The 21663-nt window shown below is 32.3% G+C and overlaps 1 protein-coding gene across 8 annotated transcripts in view; it reads right to left on the bottom strand.

Moving 5' to 3' along the window:
* Nucleotides 1–8495: 8495 nt before the first annotated feature.
* LOC149786946 (uncharacterized) overlaps nt 8496–21663 on the bottom strand; it is a 41469-nt gene continuing 28301 nt past the window's right edge. For 4 of the 8 annotated variants that reach the window (XM_089977490.1, XM_089977492.1, XM_089977489.1 and 1 more), the window contains 12 exons: nt 20821–20934; nt 19911–19935; nt 19201–19373; nt 17869–18013; nt 17151–17237; nt 16524–16620; nt 15522–15599; nt 15016–15071; nt 14209–14286; nt 13772–13849; nt 12031–12108; nt 8496–10319 (listed from right to left, as the gene is read on the bottom strand). In XM_089977490.1, coding sequence (XP_089833616.1) covers nt 10252–10319; nt 12031–12108; nt 13772–13849; nt 14209–14286; nt 15016–15071; nt 15522–15599; nt 16524–16620; nt 17151–17237; nt 17869–18013; nt 19201–19373; nt 19911–19935; nt 20821–20934 — 1077 coding nt within the window. In that variant the 3' untranslated portion in view covers nt 8496–10251. The remainder of the gene's footprint in view (nt 10320–12030; nt 12109–13771; nt 13850–14208; nt 14287–15015; nt 15072–15521; nt 15600–16523; nt 16621–17150; nt 17238–17868; nt 18014–19200; nt 19374–19910; nt 19936–20820; nt 20935–21663) is intronic. The other 4 variants (XM_089977496.1, XM_089977495.1, XM_089977493.1 and 1 more) reach the window with 4 other exon arrangements.

The raw sequence follows: 21663 nt of genomic DNA on the forward strand, positions 1-21663 counted from the left end.
TATTACCAGTTGTACATATTGCATTTAGAATAAAGATACATTAATTCTTACTTACTGATACATGTATAGTTAACTGTTTTCATGTCTCAAATACAAACAGTATTTCGCTTTTATCTCTTAAATCCATATGGTTACTCATTTAATTGAGAGTGATCAAAATTATGGCAAGAGATAAGATTTAATCACTACATTATGCATAATAAATTGTCAAAATATAGTAATGATTATTTATGATGATTCACAAGAGACTGATTTTTTAATAATGTTATAACTAAGCAATGCTACGTCCAAATTCATCGTTTATTTTTCATAATGATCATGTTCATATTCATGTTATTGGACTAAGCCGATAAATCAGGTATTGGGACTGATAACACCTATTCATTAAAAGTTGCAAATATTTGTTTCATCTGCACACGTCAGTGTACATTTTATACACTTACTGGTATTTCTTGCAGCTGTTGAGCTATTGTCAACTTAAGGGTTCTTATGTATATAATATTTCTGGATCAAAACCTATGTTTGATAGATTATAACTCCATGTTTAATAGCACAACTCTTTCCAGTGACCATTTTTAATGTGGCACTAGATTTGGCTATTACCAAATGCCAGTGGTGATGTGAAATGAACAGGTGCATTAACTGTAATATTTTGTGGTTGGTTTGTTTTCAACATAACTTCTGCTTGTAGAGTCACATAAATTGTTGTCATATCCATTATTGAAAACTTAGTGACTTTGAACTGTATTTAATGGTTTGTAGTCAGACAGTATTGTTATATTTTTTGTTATTTTACCTCATGGCAAAGTGATGAATGTTATCATTATTAAGTTTGTTTTGAAAGCTGGCTATGTGCTGTAGATTTTATAGTAACTTGATTGACTATTTTGGGGGTATATGAATATAAAAAATTCATGACAGTACAAAGTCATGCGTTCTTGAAGAAGTGATAGCCTGACAATAGCATTTTTATATGAAATATATCTTGGAAATTATCATTTACTGTAAAGTACATAAAGTACACTATAGTAACTTAGTCATTTTGGTTTGTCATTTTGTATATTGTCATGCCTCAAAAACATAATATTGTGACCAAAATATATTTAATAATTATGTCTGACACAATAAACATGTTTTAATTGCATAATCTTTTATGTAATCCTTTCTTTATGGTTGTTCTCCATACCTGAACTTTCTGAAGTTGTTCTTTCATTTCTGTCTTTATTTCCTAGAATGTCTCTGAGTCACTTGTGCCTTCACTATGTATACATTTTTATATTTAAAAATTTTTAAACTTTCATATACTATTAAAAATATTCTCAGACATTTTCATTTAATTTACATACCTTTTTGGTGGAGTGCTATTGTAACGTTAAGTACATTTTTGCTAACCTTGCACTAATAAGTTTTATTAGCCCAGACATTCACTATGTCCAACATTGTGGCCATCTTGAAAATCTTATTATCAAATCTGCTATTGAATTGATGGTCATATTGACATGGGGATTTCACCTGAATATTTTACTCCATTTAGCTGGTCTTAAATATTGTGGCTGATTGTATATTCAATATGGTTGCTACCATGGCATCATGGAACATTTTAACACAGCTCCAGAACGGATGGTCATAGTGACATGGTTTTCAACAAATTGTATCTTGTATCATTCATTCCTGGAATTTCTTTTCAACCAGTAGAGTGCTAGCCCCTTCCAGGGATACTTGTTTATGTAGCCAGAAACAAGAGTGCCAGAGAAAGTTGACTCAGGATGATTACTACCATGATCTCAACAGGTTTCCGTCTCATGACATAATTTTCACGCCTTGTTAGGAAAACTTTGTTTTTAACCATGACAATTTCCTACATAATTGAAAATAATTACAAATTATCTTTTATACACGTTCAGTATGGCCCACATGCATTTTCATTATAATTTATCAATTATTTAGGAATTTATACATTTTTAACATTAGCATTACTGGTCATAGATCAAAAGAGCGTGTGGGATGGCCGGTTGCCAGATCAGTTGTCAAACGTGGCCTCCTGATAGAAAAAGTCATATTCACCAGAAGACTTCATTGTTGATTCTAAATCCAAACAGTGCCCAGTGGATATCCATCATAGTCACTATATCTGCCATCTTGAACATGTTTAAGCTACTCAACCTGAATCAGTGGTCGTATCAACACGGACTTTTCAAGGCAAGAATTATGATATCTCGTTCCTAAGTGATAATGGTCCGGATCTGATGTCAAATATGGCCACTTCATTGGTCATCTAGAATATCCTGTTTTTGCTCTTCCTTCTAAACAGAAAGTTGTATCAACATAAGATTGATGTAAACAGTGAGCCTTGATGCTGAAAGAAACACCTTGTCACATAAATTTAGTCCTCATCTCTGTAAGCATTTAATAAACGTAATACTTTTACAAATCTAATGTAAGTCAGTTAGGATTATGAATGAAAATCCAATTTTATAATTCATAAGTTTCTTAGCCCAAATTTGTCTCCTGTTTTCTTCAACGTTTTCGCTTTTGATAAATCTACTTTTATCAAGTTGTTCGCACCTAATGTTTTTCAGCTATATTATTCAGTCTTTGGGCCATTAGGTCATGGAATCTATCAAAACCATGACCTTGCTTAAAACAAAGCATATAGAAAACTAAAGTGTTTTTTACTAAACGGGTCTAATTAATTGATCCAGCTATAAAGCCTGCAATCCTTATTCAGAATCTGACCCTACTCAAGACATTTCACCCAGGTTATATCGCAACAAATATATTGTTGCATTAAAACAAATGATCTGCCCATACATCTGGAAACATTTCAACTGTCTCTATTAAGCATATGACGATTATTGCCATCGTTGTAATCATCGTCATCCTGATTATCAGCTCTGTCTTCTTCCTGTGAAGGCACTTTAATTCAGTTGCATCAGAACTAACTAATCTGTCCGTGTCGCTGTTTCGTCACTGTGGTGCCGTGAAACACAACACGGAATTTTTTCGTCATTAGTGCGACAGTCGTGTGTGTGTCTGTCTGTCTGTCTGTGTGTGTGAGAGAGAGAGAGAGAGAATAAATTCAATATCAGTACACTTCGAATTCAAATTCTCTTTCTTACTCGTATTTCCATTTTTGAATTCTGATCATGTGAGGCCCTCGGTCATTAAATTATAAATATCTACAACTCTGAACGCATGTAAGTATTAGAGAAAATCTCTCTCTCTCTCTCTCTCTCTCTCTCTCTGCAATAAACCGAAAACATTATATATTAAACAACGGAAAACCCTTTGAATCAAATTTAATTTGCGATTTTCTCTCTCTCTCTCTCTCCGAAAACAGTATATATTAAACACCGCAAAACGGAAAAACATTTGAATCAAATTTAATTTGCGATTTGGAGAGGTTTTATGTTTAATGCGCAACCGAGAGAGAGAGAGAGAGAGAGAGAGATTGTGTGTATTTGTGCGCATGAGTGAACAAATTAAGAAACCTGTTGTTGTATTTTAATATAACATTTAATGACAATTTAGATGAACAATGAGCGTTGCTATCGACAATCACACACATTCATAGAAATACAGTGCTCGTCTCAGTATTTAAAATACGTGATAATTCTTCAAGCTTAACGTAACTCCATTACGATTGTAAGCAATAATCCATAGTTTTAAAGCTTCTGGATACGTTATAAGTCTCATAGCCCAAATTTGTCTCGTTTCTTCAACGTAGTGTTTAGCATCTATTCATATTCTATAATCAGATTAAATATATAATGAAAAGATAATACACTCATGCGACATTTAGCAGGTAGTTTTGACAGCTTGACGTACGAGTGGCGACAAATATCAGTGATCGCTACATAAATACGTGTATGCAATGCCTGTTATCTTTCGAAATTCCTTCTAGTAAATCTGACTGTTGTATTGGTCGCCAGCGACAATAAGCATCAAAAAGCTCGTTCATCAAGCCCTGGAATGCAATAATAAGAAATGCACAAATGAAAATAAAAAATAAAAAGTTATATGGATCATTGATACAAAATAATAGAGAGGAAAAAACAAGAATCCGTGCTATGCCACCAGTTATGAACGGAAACGTTTTTTCTGTCATTATCATGCGGGTAATCACCACAACAAATATCACGATTTAAACACAAGAAATTCACGTACCTCTATCAGCATGATTACTCGGAATATGTGATCAACACAATATTTATTATAAACCAGTGATTTTAACCAAAGCGATCCACACACTTTTATAAGGATTAATTTGAATATATATTTTTTGTTGATTACTTACATGATAAAGACCAAAACACGTTTCCGTTTCATTCATTCTCACATATTCATAAGTAGAAATGATCCATAAATTTGTTATTATTGTATTGCATTCCAGGGCTTCATTAACTCTCTCTCTCTCTCTCTCTCTCTCTCTGCGCACTGAAATGCAGTAGTGCAGATTTATCATCATAAAAAAGAGGGAGTCAGAAAAGAAGTTTATATGTCAGTAATAAAATAAAGGTACCTAAAATTTACATTATTATAGTATCGGTTGAAACGCGATATCAACAATATTAAAATAATACATCAGTTGGATAGAGTAGATCCAACGGTTCCTGTTGGTTTTATCGATTGTCTCGTTTCTCACAGTTTTGTAAGTTTTTTTTTACTCTCTCTCTCTCTCTCTCTCTCTCTCTCTCTCTCTCTCTCTCTATATATATATATATATATATATATATATAGAGAGAGAGAGAGAGAGAGAGAGAGAGATAGAGAGTAAAAAAAACTTACAATTTTTTTATCATGATTAATCTGCACTACTCTCTCTCTCTCTTTATATATATATATATATATATATATATATATATATATATATATATATATAAATTATTATTATTATTATTATTATTAAATAATTCGTGAACCCAACTTTTGGTTTTATTTGACTGTTGACGTATCTTAGTCTTATTAGAGAAAGTGGTCGAGTATGAAATGGAGGCCCTTGTTTCGGTTTTGGCCACGAATTAGGTATGTCTACATGTCTTAATCAGATAGATGCTTACTTTATTACTAACAGTGCAGTTTAAAGCACTTAAGTTATTGTGTGTCAAGATCGATCGATGGAGTGGGGGGAGAGAGAGAGATCGGGGGAGAGAGAGAGAGAGAGAGATTCACTACTACACATTTTAGTGTCCACCTCTTTCTGGATCTTAAGAGCTATGCTAGAGCCCCCACGACCCAGACATGAGCCCCACCAAACCTTAGGATCCTATTCCAAGTTTTAAAATTTCAATTTGGTTTTACATTCTAATATAAATTAAATAGGAACCCCAACTCAATATAAATTATATAAATTTAAATCGTTTAATTTTTAATAATTGGGAAAAATCTACTAAATTATAACAAGGCTTGTATAGGAATCCTAACTTATTGTAACTTTCAAATACCATTTGAACTTTCTAAAGAATCCTATGACGTTACACATTGGAAAATTCTAAAATACTATTACCCGAAATATGAAATTAGAGGGAATCTATATGGGGAAAGTGCAAGGTGATGACATCATGGGGCTATGTCACAGGGCGCAACGCGAAGTGGACAGACCTTCTTTAACACGTATTGAGAAGAACGACACATATTACCACTCGAATAAAACAATATAACTTTTTTCCATAACCTAAAATATTACACAGTTCCGATCGCCAAAATTCTAAATTGAAAATAAACGGAATATAATTTTAAAAAATATATTGTAATGGATTTTAAATCCAAAGAATTAAAATAAGACAACTGGGGGGGGGATATAAAAAAAATTTGATTTATACTTGCTGTCTCAAACATACAGAAAATATAGCATACACACAATAGCAAACACTGCTAATTAGGAGACCTCTAGCAAAGGTCACAAAAATTACAAGGCTCGGATGGACAACCCTTTAGATAAACACTAGGGAAAAATAAATAACCCATCAAAAACTCAAATTAATTTTTTTCATACAAAATTCTTTATAAATAGAACATACAACATCTGAAGGAGAAACACAAACTTAAAATACTTTTTATATTTTTTTTAAATGGGCGGGGGTGGCATCTGTCTGTTCCCCCCCCCCCAACTTAAGAACTAAGCATATTATTTTTGGGAGGGGAGTGATTTGTATTATTTGTATCTGAAAAGTCTGTTATACCCTAAATACATCAGGAGATACGCCTTACATTGTAGGACTAGTACTGATGCAATATAGTACTAATATTAAATGGCCGGATTGGGTGAGTGGGTGTCAAGGTTTTCCAGCTGGCCCCAAAAATAATAAACCAACCACATAAACGAAGTTACTTGTCACTTGCAATTGTACCATCGCTGTATTCTTGCATATGCTTATTGGATATTGTGCACACTGTTAGTTTAGTCCTTCTAGCTACGATATTGTTGCCTCAACTTGATTTGTTGTGGTTGTCCACGAGGTTTTAGTAAGGGTACTAATATTAGTATTATATTCCTACATGTAAGACCTCGACGCTGATATGTTGTGTGCGGCATAGCGCTCTAAACAAAAACAACATGTGCTATGTCTTGCATTGTAGGACTAGATCGTAATAAGAAGATCATTGATAGAACGCAATACCTGCTAGACCAAGAACGAATTCTATTTGCGCTTGAGTTTTCAGCATTTAACTCTTAATGTGTCACGAATGAAAATGTGTACCGATGGATAAACAGGTGTTAGGTTCTGACAGGGATTACTACTAAAAAGGTGAGTGTTCTGAAGGATTTAATGCTATAGGTCAATAGTAGATTAATTTAACTTAACCAGATACAAAGGTGGATCAAAATAATTGTAGTAATTACTAACAAGTGGCCAATAGTCCGACAGAGCAGGTTGCTCAAAACTCCAGCACAGATAGTGCCAAGTGGAGAACCACTTGCTGCAGTTGTTGCCAAAACCTCATGCAAGCTAACGTGGTACGTCCATTCATAGGTTCGCTGCAAGTATACATAATTGTCTGTTACAATGCTGCATGTATTATCATATTGAAATTATACAGGCAAATTGTTTTCTATTATCGTTTATTACTCATAATAAGTAGAACTAAACTTTATCCTGGCAATAAGGAAGAATGTTCCGATGATTTTAATATCATGACCTTTTGTCAAATGTTTTGGGATGCTCAGCATGGGTTTTCATTCACCTCAGTTGCATAAGTATCAAATCCAAATTCAGAAATATTTGCCAAAGCATATATTTTATGCAAAGCAGAGTAGACTATACCTGATTGATCTTTAAAATGATAGCATTTTCAATATGATTCCTTGCAGCAACATTTACAGAGGAACTCTCATGTACATTTGTGTATATACTGACCCATACAAAGCTACTAAATGCCCCAACAAGTCTTTTAGAATTCAATCTAATTTTGGATCAAAGCATCAGTTTAACTATTTTAAGATTTTGAAGTTATTTTGTGCCAAATCAAAATATTTGGTTGTCTTGAAATTTATTTGCACAGCACATTATTAAAATATGTTCATGTTAAAATGAAACAGCCTTATCGAAACATACTTTGTTATACATTATAACGAGTCAGTTCTATTGCTCACATGATGAACATTATACCACTCCTAGGATGATAGATACCCTCTTTGGATCTGGTGTTTATGACCAGGTAGAATTTTTTTAACCAAAGTCTTAAATAGGATATTTAAATTACCAGGACCATGTCTGATGTTACAAGGTAGGGTTGAAGTGCATTGACTTGAATGGTACTGTAGAAATAATGTAAATTCATGAATGTTGGGTGTCCACTGTTAGGCTGATAAGAAAAATTGTTACCACATACCTCGCTGGAGAGTTCAGCATTTATTAGTCTGTGCATACAACGAAAGACTATACTAGAAATACATAAATGCATGGCCTGTAGTATTTTGAACAGCATCATTCCTTATTTTGTTTTCTAATTTCAGTACAGAAAAACTTTATTTTGTGATAAGATTATGTGAATTTTAGATACTTTAGAAAGTAACGATCTTTAATTTACCGTAATCATTTTTCACCATATTCCATGTACTGTTTAAGCTCATTTGATAATAAATCATAACGAAACTGAAAAATACCAGATCCAAAAATATTTGACCACCTCTTACTAATTTTCGCATTTTTCAGTCTCTCACTGACAGTTGCCAAAAGGATAATTTTGATAACACACACAGTTGAAGACCCAAATCCTTCAACAAGGTTGCAGAATTTAATATCAATAAGTCCAAAATTTTCTATTTAATCAAGATGTTCAAATGACCTTAACACTGACAGAGTCAGAGGAAGAGTAGAGGTGAATGGCTATTAAAGGTCTTACCTGATTCCACAGTATGAGAGTTATCAACCCAAATGTATGAGAATTATGAGCATTCAGAAAAAAGTCTGCCTTATCTAAGTCATACTCTCTTTAAAGCAGGCAAGACAACTAGGCATGAAAAACAAAAACATTGTAAAAACAAAACTTAATCCAGTTTCATCATTTTATTCAATATGTGCATTCACTTGTGACAAATTCAATACAAATGCAAAATAAATTTGTTTTTTTCAGCAATGAACTATAATACTGAAGCATCTAGCAAAGATTAAACTGATTATTGCTTAAACACCAGTTAAAGTTTAATATGCAAAGTGACTTCTAAGGAAAAATAAAAAGTTGCAAAGTGTGTCCACGATCCAAAATCAAAATGCATTTTCTAAGCAACATTTTTCCTGAATGAGAAATTTATAAATGGAAAGCAACATCTTTTATCGCAAACTTAAAATATCATTTTTTAAATAAAAATCCAATCACCCCTCTCCCTCACAAAAGTGACATTAAGATTCTGTGCCAAGATGGATAATAAATAACAGTTTTCTCAACTTTACATGGTGAATCTTTTATATCCAAGATAATGACACATATTCAACAACTTCTGTTGCAACTAATCTGCCTATCAATATACTGGTAGGCTTTCTAAAAACGCTTTTAAATGACCATACGTCAGTACTGGCTGCATTTTGATAGCTGTAATATTGTCACCTAGCAGCAATTTGGCTACTTTCAATGTCCAGTTTGTGTAGTTCATATTCTGAATACACAATATTACAGGCAAGATACATTTTTGATTAAGCTAGCAAGTTAACAGTTATAGGTTACTTCACTTGAGAGTGCAGTATATCCATCCGACAAAACGAGTTCATATTTTCCTATGCAAATGAAGTAACCTTTTTATTATATGCTAATTTTCTTATTCTACCTAAGGCTTAATTACATAAACAAAATACACTACATGAAACAAAGTAATTGAATGTACGCCGCATTTCAAAAAACTAAATACACAAGCAAATATTCATCAGTACACAACATTATGAATGCCCACTTAAATCCACCCAGATAAATTTGAAATGTCACGTGCTACACATACCTTCTGAAAGAAAATTTCATTTTGATCTACTTTAAATTTAAAGTTGTAGTCATATTGTGAATGAATGTGCATTACAACAACTTTCCCATTTGATCTGTAATGAAAAGATTTTGGTATTTTTTTCATACTTACGAAATTTCGTGATTATGGACTGGATTTATGTGCCAACTGTACATGAAGTACATTAAATTTCAGCAGCGACGGAGCAGCGTGTTGACATCTGCAAGTGTGTTTCTGTTCTGCCATTGAATGTTTGAAATCATAATGTAGGAAAAATATGAAGTCATTCAATTTAGTTATCACAAAGACGCTATGGACATAACAATTATTTAGCATCTAAGCATATACTCTTATCATTTGAGTATTATATTGGCAAAATATATACATATGTACAAGAAATAAATATTAGAAAAAATCATCAGACTGCAATCGTTGCATCGAGAAACAATGTCAAAACTTGAACAAATAAGTTCCAACTAAATCCAGCTCATGGTAAAAATACAAATGTAATAAATTATCTTGTGTTTTTTTTAAATATTAAGCCCTATCTTTACACAGTCCGATCAATCCAGAATTATAGTAAAATTGGCTTGAAGTAGTACTAATTTGTACCTATATAACAAATGAATAGGTAGATAATAAAGCTGTCTCTGAATATTTATGGTAAATATGATAACTGGTTTGATGATAAGAAATGATATTCACACTGAAGGAAAGTGGTATAGTATATGTATTGATGTTAATCCCTTTCTTGTAATTTTTTGGGTTTTCTAATATTGTGTTCTGGTTCCCAGGTTGGCTCCTCATATCCCTTCCACTTAATGAGATATTGTTTGCCTTTTCCTTTTTTTTTTTTTCAGTATCTTCTCCACCTCAAACCAATCAGCTGAAATTAAAAAATTAAGATATTTATTTTCTCATTGTATTCCTGTTGATCAGTAGACACAATAAGCATGAGTGTGGCACTATGATTTAATTTCAAGAACAGTTAAATCCTATACTTTTTCATAAGATAGACTGATACAATTTTTTAAAACTTTAATTTAATTGGCACCATAAAGGCATTATTGTTTGGACATGATACTATACTCTAATACAAATATGCATACATACATACATACATACATACATACAAAGATGCGTACATACATACATACATACATACATAGATGTGTACATACATACATACATACATATATTCATACATACATACATACATACATACAAAGATGCGTACATACATACATACAAACATACATGCATGCATGCATGCATGCATACATACATACATACATACATACATACTGGAAATAAAGATTTAATACATACAGCACTAATTCAGAACAAAGTAAGTAAGCTTAATGCAGCTAACAATTCTATTTCAAATCAGTTATTGTTTACAAATGAGAATAATTTCTTTACAACATGTTCAAGGCCAATATGCTCTTTGATTTCTCACTGTTATACATTATACTGTGCACTTCACAAATTTTGCAACATAATTTCACTTATCACAAGAAATGCACACAATATTAACATACAACATATGCAAATCTTAATAGCTTACAAAATTATAATTCAATTTTCAATTTTCAATAAACTGTCATTTATAATAAAAAAATAATTTGTCAATCACTGGAAATATTAAGAAGAAGATCTCAGGGTTAAATTAAAAAAGTATGTAATAACAAGAGAACAGTTCATTTTCCAAGTATCTGAGGAGTTACTGGATGCAAGAAATATGTCTTAACTGCCTTTAATATCACAAATAACAGTAACTGGGAAGGTGAAAAATTTTCAAGATGGCCACCATGGCAGCTGTACTGGATGTCAGAGGAGTACAGTTTAGAAATTTAAGACCAATGGGTATTTTTTGAATGAATAGGTGTAGTTTCATAGCAACAATAGCACACAATATTACTATATAACACATAAAAATCATAACTTCCACAACCTGAATGCAATTTTAAATAACTTAGCAAATATAATAATAACAGGGTTAGAAGTGAAATTGAATTTGAAAATTTTTGGTTATTATTAAGTTTTTTTCTTCAAAGTTTTAAAAGTATTTTTCAGGTTGAAAAAAAAACATTTTAGGTTTATATTATCTATTTAGGTTTCCTACAGTTTCTTTGTGATTTTGTTAGGTTTCAAAGGTCAAATGAAAATTTAGGATTTTCATGTGTTTTTAGGTCCGCTTCTAACACTTAACAAATTCTTTGTCCAGCACTGATAATATTTTCAATAAGATCAGAATGATTAAAATAAAATAATAAACTGGTTGGAGAAGAATGCATGTTCCAGAAAACTGTTCATGCTGTTGAGAAGGGATGTCAATAAGATTCTCAAGGTTGTCACCATGGCAGCCATATTACATGCATGTCTGAAGGGCAAACTAGACCTTGCAACAAATAAGTGTACAGTTTCAGCAATCCTTCCAGTTTGTTAGGAGAAGAAGCAATAACAAATTAGCACTAATGGCTGGACAGATAACAATTTATTGCATAAGCATTTATCAGTTATATATGACATAAAGAGATAAAAATTGTGTACACTTATTATAAGAGGTTAATGTACACTCCTAAAGCAATTCTTACATGTTGAGGGTTCCATAACCTCTAACACTGAATTTGTATCCTCTGAATCAGTGAGGTCCATCAAAAGCTCAGCTTCAACTGTAAATAAATTTAAAACTGAAACAAGTACAAAACCATTATCAGACAGTAAAACAATGAACTGCTTTATTTTTGTTATAAAAATTGTTGAAACTTAGAGAAAATCATAATTTGATTTCTCTAGTGTAAGAATAAAGAAAACATTTTGTTACTTTTACAAACAATGGAGCAAATGTATTCAACATTTACAATAGTGAAGACAATATAGGGGTCTCTGTATTAACACTTAATTTCACCTGCATAAGGTGGCATAACAGCAATAAAGAATAACCTAAAGATGACACATTGCACTTTCCCAATTTATTTTAAGAATCCAACTGAAAGCACGCTGTATCATCACTCAATCTGCATACTCACAAGTTATATACTACTTATGTTACACTATATTTCCATGGTAACAGAATATAATGAATGCAGTATCAATAGGAAGTGTACACAGCTTGGTTGATAAGTGTACCACGTCTGTCTGAAATACTGTACCTAGAATGGTTTAAGAGTTTTGCTCTGGAAATGAAATTGTTTTTGGACAGACACAGTGATGGTTCTATTTCTCCATCTCACACTGGAAAGTGAAAAACAGATAAAGAATGTTTTCTTGCTTGCCCAAAAGTTGTTTCAATTCCAAACGGCGATCAAAACAGACATTTTACCCTCTTTGATAAAATAAAATAAAATGACCTCATGATAATGCTGACCATTATATAATATACATATGGTTCCCATTGCATTGGATTTTAACTTTGTTATTGATACATTGTTTTTAACTTGACTTGATGTTGGACTGCTCCCGTGGCCCAGTGGTTAGTTAGAGCGTCTGTCTTGGATGAAGGATGTCATGGGTTTGAACACCAGCTGGGTCCTAAGAAAGACTCATAAAAATGGTACTAGCAGCTGCCTTGCTTGGTGCGAAGCACTAAGAGGGTAGTTTTAGGACTGGTTGGTCTGGTGTTAAGATAATGTCACTTAGTGGGAAATGATGCCACATGTCTGCAGTATGATGCCCCAGTGCTGGATCAAAAAAACTGTCACACTGCAGACATCACAGAGATATGACTCAGATTATTAAAGCAACGTTAAAAATCTAAATCACACATACACATACATCTGATGTTGTTTCTGGCTTAAGAGAAACCTGTTATAATGTTGTTTTTAATTCAGTGACACCAAATTTTTGTGCTGGGTATAATAAAAATTTGGAGCATGAATATCTAGCCCTATTGTGATGATGTTGTTGAATGATTATCTTAAAAAATGAATATACATACTGCATCAGAGACGTGTATATATTTATCAATAATTCTGAATTGAAGTCATTGCTGTAATTATTAAAAAAGCAATCTCGAGAATGTCAGACAGACTGAGACTTTAAAAAAATGTTTGTGCCAATAAAGAACTTATTGAAATAACAATTATTAAACAACTGGGCTGTTTATAGAAAGAATGCAGCTAAAATGTATTGCATGTTAGTCCAAAAGAAAGAGTCGTTATAATACAATGATAAACTCATTATACCGTCTACATATGCATATAAACATGCATATTAATTTCAATTTAGCCAAGAGCTACACAGCAAACAAGTGATGGATGATTAGCCAGTAGCAGATACCATGATACAATGCAATGGGAGCATAAAAATGAAATGAGACCTTTGTCAGGAGAGTACCTGGATTGGGAACAAAGGCCTTTTGCTTTCCCTTATCTTCCAGTGACTCTTGCATTACATTTGGAACACCATTATAATCTGAAGTAAAACAAATTTCATTAAGTTTTCTGATGTTATTAAGTGATACTGCTTTTTAAAAAAGAAAATGTGCAAGGAAATAACTTGTTAAAAGAACTGCTATTAAGCATACTACATGAGTAACAAGATTTTTTATTTAAAAAAAGGCAGCCAAAATGTATTGCATGCAAATCCAAAAGAAAGAAGGCAGAGTCATTCCAATGCAATGATAAACTCATCATCTACATATGTATAGAAACATGCCTACTAATCTCAGTTTGGCTGAGAGCTACCCACCTAACGAATTATAGATGAATGGCCAGTAGAAAATAAAATGCAATGGGAAGGTAAAAATGAAATGACCATTCTTAAGAAAGTACCTAGATTGGGAAAAAAGGCAGTTTGGTTTCCCTCATCTTCCAGTGAATCTTTAATTGCAGTTGGAATTTCAACCTGTTCTGCAAGAAAACAAAATTTGTTAAGTTTCCTCATGCAATTAAGTGATGCTTCTTTTACTATTTTGTCATCAACATTCCACTACCACGACGTAAATTCTGTCACACAAGGATTGTGCAACATATACAGATGGCCTAATTCCAAGACCAAAATGCACCCCCCCCCAAACGATTCAGAATACAAGTAAAAAAGCTTATAAATCTGATTAAGTTGGCTGTCAATATAAAGAGGACTACTAAAATCCAAATGCATAACTAAATTAGTTTCTGAGAAAACTATACCAAAATGGTTTTCACCAAATAATGCTTAATTTAAAAATATGCCAAAATGGATAAAGAAATGCAAGGGCCTAAATAACATATTACTTTGTTATGCATATGAACATGCTGTACACATTTAATTTACAGCTTTTAGTTGCTTAAAATCTGGTCAGTAAATCTTTATATGAATACAAACATAACAAAAATCCTGCATCTGTGTTGGATATGTCCAAAAAAAGCTTCAAATGCATGTACAAGTAAAAGATAAATGTAATCAGATGGCCGTTAGAACTGATCATCACTGAGTAAGCAATCTACCATTATCATGATATTAGGTACATATATTACTGCTTTACTTGGTTAAGTGTATGAATTCTAATATAAATGCATAATAATCCAAGACATATATATTCACAGATCAGCCTTTTCATGCTGTGAACACACCAAAAGATATGTCATAATATAAATTACCTTGATTCAGATGGCAAGGCGCATCTGATGATGTTCTTGTGGCTACTTTATTTGTCCTTTAAAAAAGAAATTATAAAGGAGTAAATAACTAACCCTAACAGTCATTTTGTAAGCTAAAGTAAAACCTTTTAAAATAAAAAACACACAAAAACACAATCTAAAATGATAAGAAACACACTATATATATATATATATATATATATATATATATATATATATATATATATATATATATATATATATATATATATATATATATATATATATGTATTTAAACTGTATAATTAATGGGCATAAAATCTTCACTGTATAGACAGCTTATAATCCAAAACAACAAACACTATGCTTCTCTGCTTGGCAGAGATTTACTCTTGATTCTCAGTTTGTCCCACTGCAGAGTGGATTACAAATTTATGATGTACTGTCCACAAGTAACCTTAAATTGTTTCTTTAGATTGCAACTCTCTGACTTCGATCATTTTAGAGTAGTTTCAATGGCCAAGTACCTTGTGACGGAGAATTCCAAACTGTCTCTTGCATTAATTATTTCTTTTAGAGTTGGAAGGCCCATACAGCTTGGGTCCCTGGCACACACAAAAAAATACAACTGAGACACAATCTTGGATAGTCAAAAAACAATTCATGAACATACAATTACTTCAATGAACAAGAATTTTGCAGGATGTCTTGCATTAAAGGCTAGTGAATAATGTACAATACTTAATCAAAAGCTGAGTGGCTCTCTTTTAATTTTCCGATTCTGTAATATGAAAGGTTTACTAGACATTCATACAATAAAATAATATTTTTTACAAAGATTTTATATTTCTTAAGGTACCATAGTTCTTTTGAAGGATTATGTGTTTATTCTTGCTTTTTCCCTTCCCAAATGATTTTGCAATTTTTTAACAAATAATCTTTATTCTGTAACTTTTTATCCTAAAATAAAGAATGGATTGTGATGCCATGTCCTTTTATCCCATTACATACATGAAAAAATCAAACTAATAAGAAATTCAAAGGAATTATATCATTGATATCCAACTTGATACAGAGATGACCTCTCTGCTTGAGGGTCACTGTAAGAGTGCAGGTAAGGGTGCATACATTATGAAATGAATTCCTTCTTTATACTACATTACAAGTATAACACAGCCAGCCATCCCTGGATCTGGGACTTTTACCATATGCATAAACCTGAATGAAACCATTAACCAATGTTGCTGTTATACCCATTGGTGGAATTAGTGTATTCTGTGCTTTTTCTATGTGCATTTGTTTTATCCAATGTCGCATTAGCTTTTTACAAAACTCAAAAGATGGCAAAAACTTGATACATAGTATCAGCGTCATAAAGTACCTAATATAACTTGATACATCACATCAGCATCTGAACCTAATGCAGCACCTAATAAATGGCAACATAATTTGATACATGATATCAACAAGGTAATATATTACTAATAATGAATATAAAGTCTACAGCGAAAAGAAGAAAGAACACTTACCTAAATTTAACACCATTAGGCAAGTTCTTAATCTCTACCTGATACAAGTTATCTTTTATTGTCTTGTATGGCACTTTATTCTTTCCTGTTGTCTTGGCTGAAAAAAATATTGTCACTTAATGACAGACATTTGTTCATAGTAATTGTATGTAAAGCATTAAGTTGTACAATGAAATTTCAGATGTTGAAACTTAAAATTACATTTAATAAATATTTATTACCTATAATAAAAGGTTTTTTTTACTTGAAGACTTCATCTTAATGTGGGTAATGGATTTAACATTCTTCAGTCATACCTTGATAACACACATTTTGTGAATGTAAGATAAACATTCATTTACCATGCATCAAACATATTAGAAAATTGAAACATGACATGACATTTGGCAGTTGAACAATTCATGAAGATAAACTGAATGGGTTTTTCAATTGCAAACATGGAGGATACAAGGATACATATTACTGAAGATGGAGAAAATGCTATCATGATTAACTGACAGATCAGTAAACATAAATTTTCCCTGCCATACAAATGATGACCATTACTATAGAAGGCATTCATATTTCTTTCTCTTTATCTAAATAAATGTAAGTGATGACAAAAATGAAATTTGTATCAAATATTACCCCAGCAGTCATTAAAGATCTGTTGCACTTGTGACACATATTTTTTCTTGATTTCATCAACCGCTGGTGATAAACTTGTCTGTGAATCTAAAATATTAAACTGAAGCCTAAATTGCATATTCAAACAATAAATATTCATGTCATTCAAGATTTTAAAAGCCTTCATATGATTTGGCAAACAAAATGCCATCAAAAATTAATGGACATGGATCTTAAATCCAATGTATAAAATAATTTTGTACAATACTGTTACATATAAATACAAAATATGCTAGCCAAATTCCTGTTGTATATGTTGATTTGTTTCTTTACCATTCTTAATTAATTTTGTTCACATGTGAATGTATAACCCAGTGTAATCTATGTTTATTTTCTGGCAATTACATGTATAAAAAAAGCTTTCAAAAAAGAGTGTCACTTTCCCTTTTGAACCTAGTAGCATTTCAAACAATATCTGGACCTAGTCTAAAAGTAGTGGACACCATCTTGAACATAACAAATTCAAATATGCAAGACTGTAAATAAACCAGCTATGTATTGATATATTTAAACTAATTGACAAATTTATTACATATAATGCAATTTTGGCCAAATGATCATGACACTATTAATCTGCCTAAAAGCTAACAATGTAATGTAACACTTGGCCTAGAAACAAATATTTTCTGCCACTGAAAAATTGTCATAAAATGATATAAAACTGATTAGTTATACAAACCCATCATGCTGGTTACGAACTGATCTTTCCATTCAACAGTCTGAAAAGACTGGTAGGCCCTTGTGTTACCGAATACACCAACACGTCTAGTACTGTCAGTAAACAGACCACCAATATTTACACCCATGTCATTAAGAGCTTCACACTGAAAATACATGATAACAAAGTCCCTTAAAAAAAATGATGCTTTACTGGGCAAATAGAATTTTCAGGAATTCAAGATAAAACCATTTCTTTCTATTAACTTTGAAGTCTTGAAACTATCTCTGGTGTTACTGTTATTAAGTGCTAAGAAGATTCTCAAATTAGCTGCTGTGAATACTTTGGATTTCAGATTGACATCATTTCCATTTAGGCCAAGCAGACATCATTAAAAGTCTTCTGGTGAAAAGCCCACATTTCAATATTACCAGTCATTAAAGGGGAATGAGGACAACAAGATTTTCAAGACAGCCATCAAGCCAGCCATATATGATGTACCATTGGCAAGATCTGCATTTTCAGGATTATGTAGTTAGCAAAAGAGGTCTTTTGGTGAAATCCCCATATTGATATAGCCATCCATATGGCCTCCACTGTGGACAGATTGAGAACTAGTTTGCATCATTATCATTAGTACCAACCTGACACATTACCAACCGTTAATATGAAACCCTTCATGTTCAAATTGCTTTCTATTTAAAAGTAGGAATGACAAGATATCATTGTAGAAATATTGGACTCGATAACAGCACCATTTTAATTTTGGACCAATAAGACAGTATACGAAGTCTTTTGGTGAAAGCACAATGTTCATATGACCAGCCATCTAAGTTCTTTTCCTTTCTGATATGACCAGTAGAGCTAAAAACCAAAGTAAAAGCACAGACAAGTAAAAGAAAGAAAGAAATCACAGACAAGTAAAAGAAAGAAAGAAATGGAGAGGCCGAAAAAATGGGAGAGAATGTATTAGCAAGCAAACTCTGCCAGCTAAATGGCAAACAAAGATTTACAAAATAATGACAAACTCAGCATCAAAATAAAAATGAAAACTAATGAGTAAAAAGTATTTAAACAAATCAGTTCTAAACGAACCTCAAGTCTAATCATCAGTGAAATTAGCTTGTTTAAAACTGCGTTTTATTAAAAATAGAAATGAAGGAATCTATAATATTTACATTGTTACCTGAAACACTAAAGTACAGTAGTACATTTTATAAATCAATGTTTGTTAGATGCAGGTTCTCTTCCTCCAGGTTGAAGTATTCATAGGATCTGAAAGATGACCTCATACATGACTGCATGCTAACTGAACAGACATAACTTCATACTGAATCAAGAAACATGACTTACCGACTGACTGATCAGTTTTAGGTGGTGCCTTATGAATTTTGGGGTGCCCACAGATGTTGACAAATTTTGCCTCTGTTCCTCAGCAGTCTGCTGATATTGGACCTTTTCTGAAGCAGGCAGATGCTTCCATTCATTTGCCCACTGAACAAAAGTAGTTCCTGAGGATGATGGCTCTTTAAACAAATATAGATAATAATATGAAAGAATTCCGATACTTTCATAAACAAAACTAACCACAAAAAATAATTCAAAAGTGATATAGGCATATAAATTGAAGTTTACAATAATAATAAACAAAATGCACTTTACCATCTAGGCATTAATATGTATTAAGAATAACAGTGTCATTATTTTTCAAACACCATTAGCATACAGTTGCACATATATGTGAATATAATTTAAAGGTGCATTTTATACAAAAATTGCTCAGAGTATACTGCAAAGAGATTAATGAGCCTGGTTATACATGTGCATACACAAGACTAGAGAAAAATGTAAGCAATACTACCTGAATAATAAATTAATAACAGAACATGCCAGAAGAAACAGGTAAAGCAGTACTTTCCACACATTCACTATGTCGCAGCATCAAAAACAAGACAAAAAGCAAAGTGATCAGAAAAAGGAGTTTTATATTACATTCATACAAAACAAACAGCCATTAACACCATTACCAGAGTGTATATGTCACTAAATCAAAGTTATTTTACCTCTCTGACATCTTAAAAGTACAGACTGAAAATAAATAAAAATTAGTAACATAACAAGAGTAATAGATTTATGAGACTCCTTCATTATATAATATTTGCAAAATGAAGCCATTCAACACAGATGCATTTGTAGTAATTTCTGTACAATACAATTCATTTGCTTTCTAAATTTGTCAATAACCCAATAAGAGTGTTCTCAACACACAACTAATGACCTTTATTTTTTATTTCATATACATTTGACAGAATGTAACATCTTTACGATTTATATTTTATATTGTTGATAATAATGTTCATATTTTGAATGGTTTGTCTTCCTAAACTTATGTGCAAATTCACTGTTAGATCATGTTAAATGGACATTTAGTTGCCACTGCATAGCCACTATTGTGCTGAGGTGTCATAAGATGTAACACACACACACACACACACACACACACACATCTTAATGAAACATCACCTAAAGATAATCACTATCTCACCACCAGTGTACTAATAAGCTTACAAGAAGTAAATAAATGATCTGCATATGGGCAAACTGACGGACAGACCGGATTATTCATTGTAATATTACCAAGTGGGCACATGGTAAGATATCAGAGAAAATCTAAGTTTATGCAGAATAATTAAGCAAATGATGTCAGCATAAGTCAATATATACAGTTTTACCCCGCTATAGCACACTCCGCTATTATATGAATTCAGATATAACATGGTATTATACAGAGTAGGACAAAGACCTAAACATTCTTTTGTTAGAATCTGTTAAAAACAAAGCAACACTTTCAAAGGGAATGAAAATAAATTTCCTTTTTCTTCCATTTTTGGAAATAGTATGGTACAGGACTGGCTTTATCAAAACTGCACAGAGCAATAAAAAAGTTTGTGACCAATAACATATTTAGCCTACCAAGTGATTTTCCCTTGCAAAATATATTGCATGCACTGGCTTGGAAGCAGAGCTTGAGACAGCAGGCTGCTGAATGCTGTGTTTCTGTTTTTGCCGCTTATTTCCAATCCAGTCCTGAAAATAATAAATAAACAGACTGTATGCTATTCATTGTGTCATCAACATTATTAAATTCATCCTAGATAATGCGAGCTTCCACTGACCTGCTGCAATCTATTTCATCTTGTTTGTTTCCTGTATTATCTGTCCTTGAGAATAATGATCCTTGATTTTTTGTTGTTGCTGTTGTTGTGGGGTTTAATGCCATTTTTCAGCACATGATAGGCTATACATGGCGTCAAGTATTAATGGTGGAGGAACAACCCTGGAAAACCCCGGAAACAACCACCAACCCACGAGAAGCTACTGGCAAGTTTCTCACATACCCACATTTGTTGAATCCGAGACTCGAACCCACGCAAACTGAGGTGAGATGGCAGTGATTCATAATGAGAGCGCTTTAGACCACTCGGCCATTCGGGGCCCCCTATAATCCTTGACAATGGGCAATCTATTTTGTACCAACCTCCAAAAACCAAATTGCAAAGCATGTGGCTAGCATATGGTTTTTAGGCAGACTAAAATAAATTCAAAGATGCAATAAAATCATAATTTCAAAGAACGGATGTATTTAAATGATTTACAAACTATTGAATACATTTACTTCTGCACCCTCCCAAAAAAACTGAATATGAAAACAACTGAGAACATTCATTTCTAAGGTGAAATAGAGATCAAGAAACCTAAAAAAATGTTAAAGCCAAAGATTTTAATTAATTGAAAAGAAATGTACTTTTGAGAAGT

Source organism: Sinohyriopsis cumingii, chromosome 12 (assembly GCF_028554795.1).
Source record: "Sinohyriopsis cumingii isolate HCF-2022 chromosome 12, ASM2855479v2, whole genome shotgun sequence".
Classification (NCBI taxonomy): Eukaryota; Metazoa; Mollusca; class Bivalvia; order Unionida; family Unionidae; genus Sinohyriopsis; species Sinohyriopsis cumingii.